Source organism: Penaeus monodon, chromosome 19 (genome assembly GCF_015228065.2).
Source record: "Penaeus monodon isolate SGIC_2016 chromosome 19, NSTDA_Pmon_1, whole genome shotgun sequence".
NCBI classification, from domain to species: Eukaryota; Metazoa; Arthropoda; class Malacostraca; order Decapoda; family Penaeidae; genus Penaeus; species Penaeus monodon.
The window spans coordinates 47,567,034-47,567,555 of record NC_051404.1 but is presented as its reverse complement, the minus strand read 5'-3'; the positions used below and the strand labels follow the sequence as shown (position 1 = coordinate 47,567,555).

At 65.9% G+C, this 522-nt stretch overlaps 1 protein-coding gene across 2 annotated transcripts in view; it reads left to right on the top strand.

Annotated features, from left to right (window-relative positions):
* LOC119585494 overlaps positions 1-522 on the top strand; it is a 7,303-nt gene that overhangs the window by 3,243 nt on the left and 3,538 nt on the right. For both annotated transcript variants that reach the window (XM_037934138.1, XM_037934139.1), the window contains exon 2: positions 114-508. In XM_037934138.1, coding sequence (XP_037790066.1) covers positions 114-508 — 395 coding nt within the window. The remainder of the gene's footprint in view (positions 1-113; positions 509-522) is intronic.

Genomic DNA, 522 nt, shown 5'->3' with positions numbered 1-522 from the left:
CCCCAGCATCTAATCAGCTTGTAATCCCAACCGATCGTGAGAGACAGAATGCCCCGAGGGCGAGCGACGCCCAGCCCCTGCGCCCCATGTAAACGGCCTTCGCTTCCCCGCAGATGCTGGGGCTACTGGCGGTAGTGCTAGCGCTGGCGAGTGTCTCTTCGCCGTCCTTGGCACAGGACGCGGCTCCAGCCACGGTTCCAGCTGAGACCGCGGTGACAGGTCCTGCCGCGGCGGAGGAGGAGGACTCGGTTCCGGCGGACTCGGCTGCGGCGGAGAGCCAGCCCGGGACCGAAGTGGGCGAGACGAAGGACGGAATCGTGCTCAAGGACACGGACGAGCGGCTCTTCTTCGGCCGCTTCTCGACCACCACGTACACCGGCGTGGCCGTGTCCACATCGACCGTGTTCTTCTCGTGCCTCCTGGGCACGGCGCCCACCGTGTGCGCGGGCCGGCGCCGCCGTGCCAAGAAGAGCGTCAAGTTTGAGACTTCCGCCGATTCTTATGTCGAGTACGTTCGCTTCC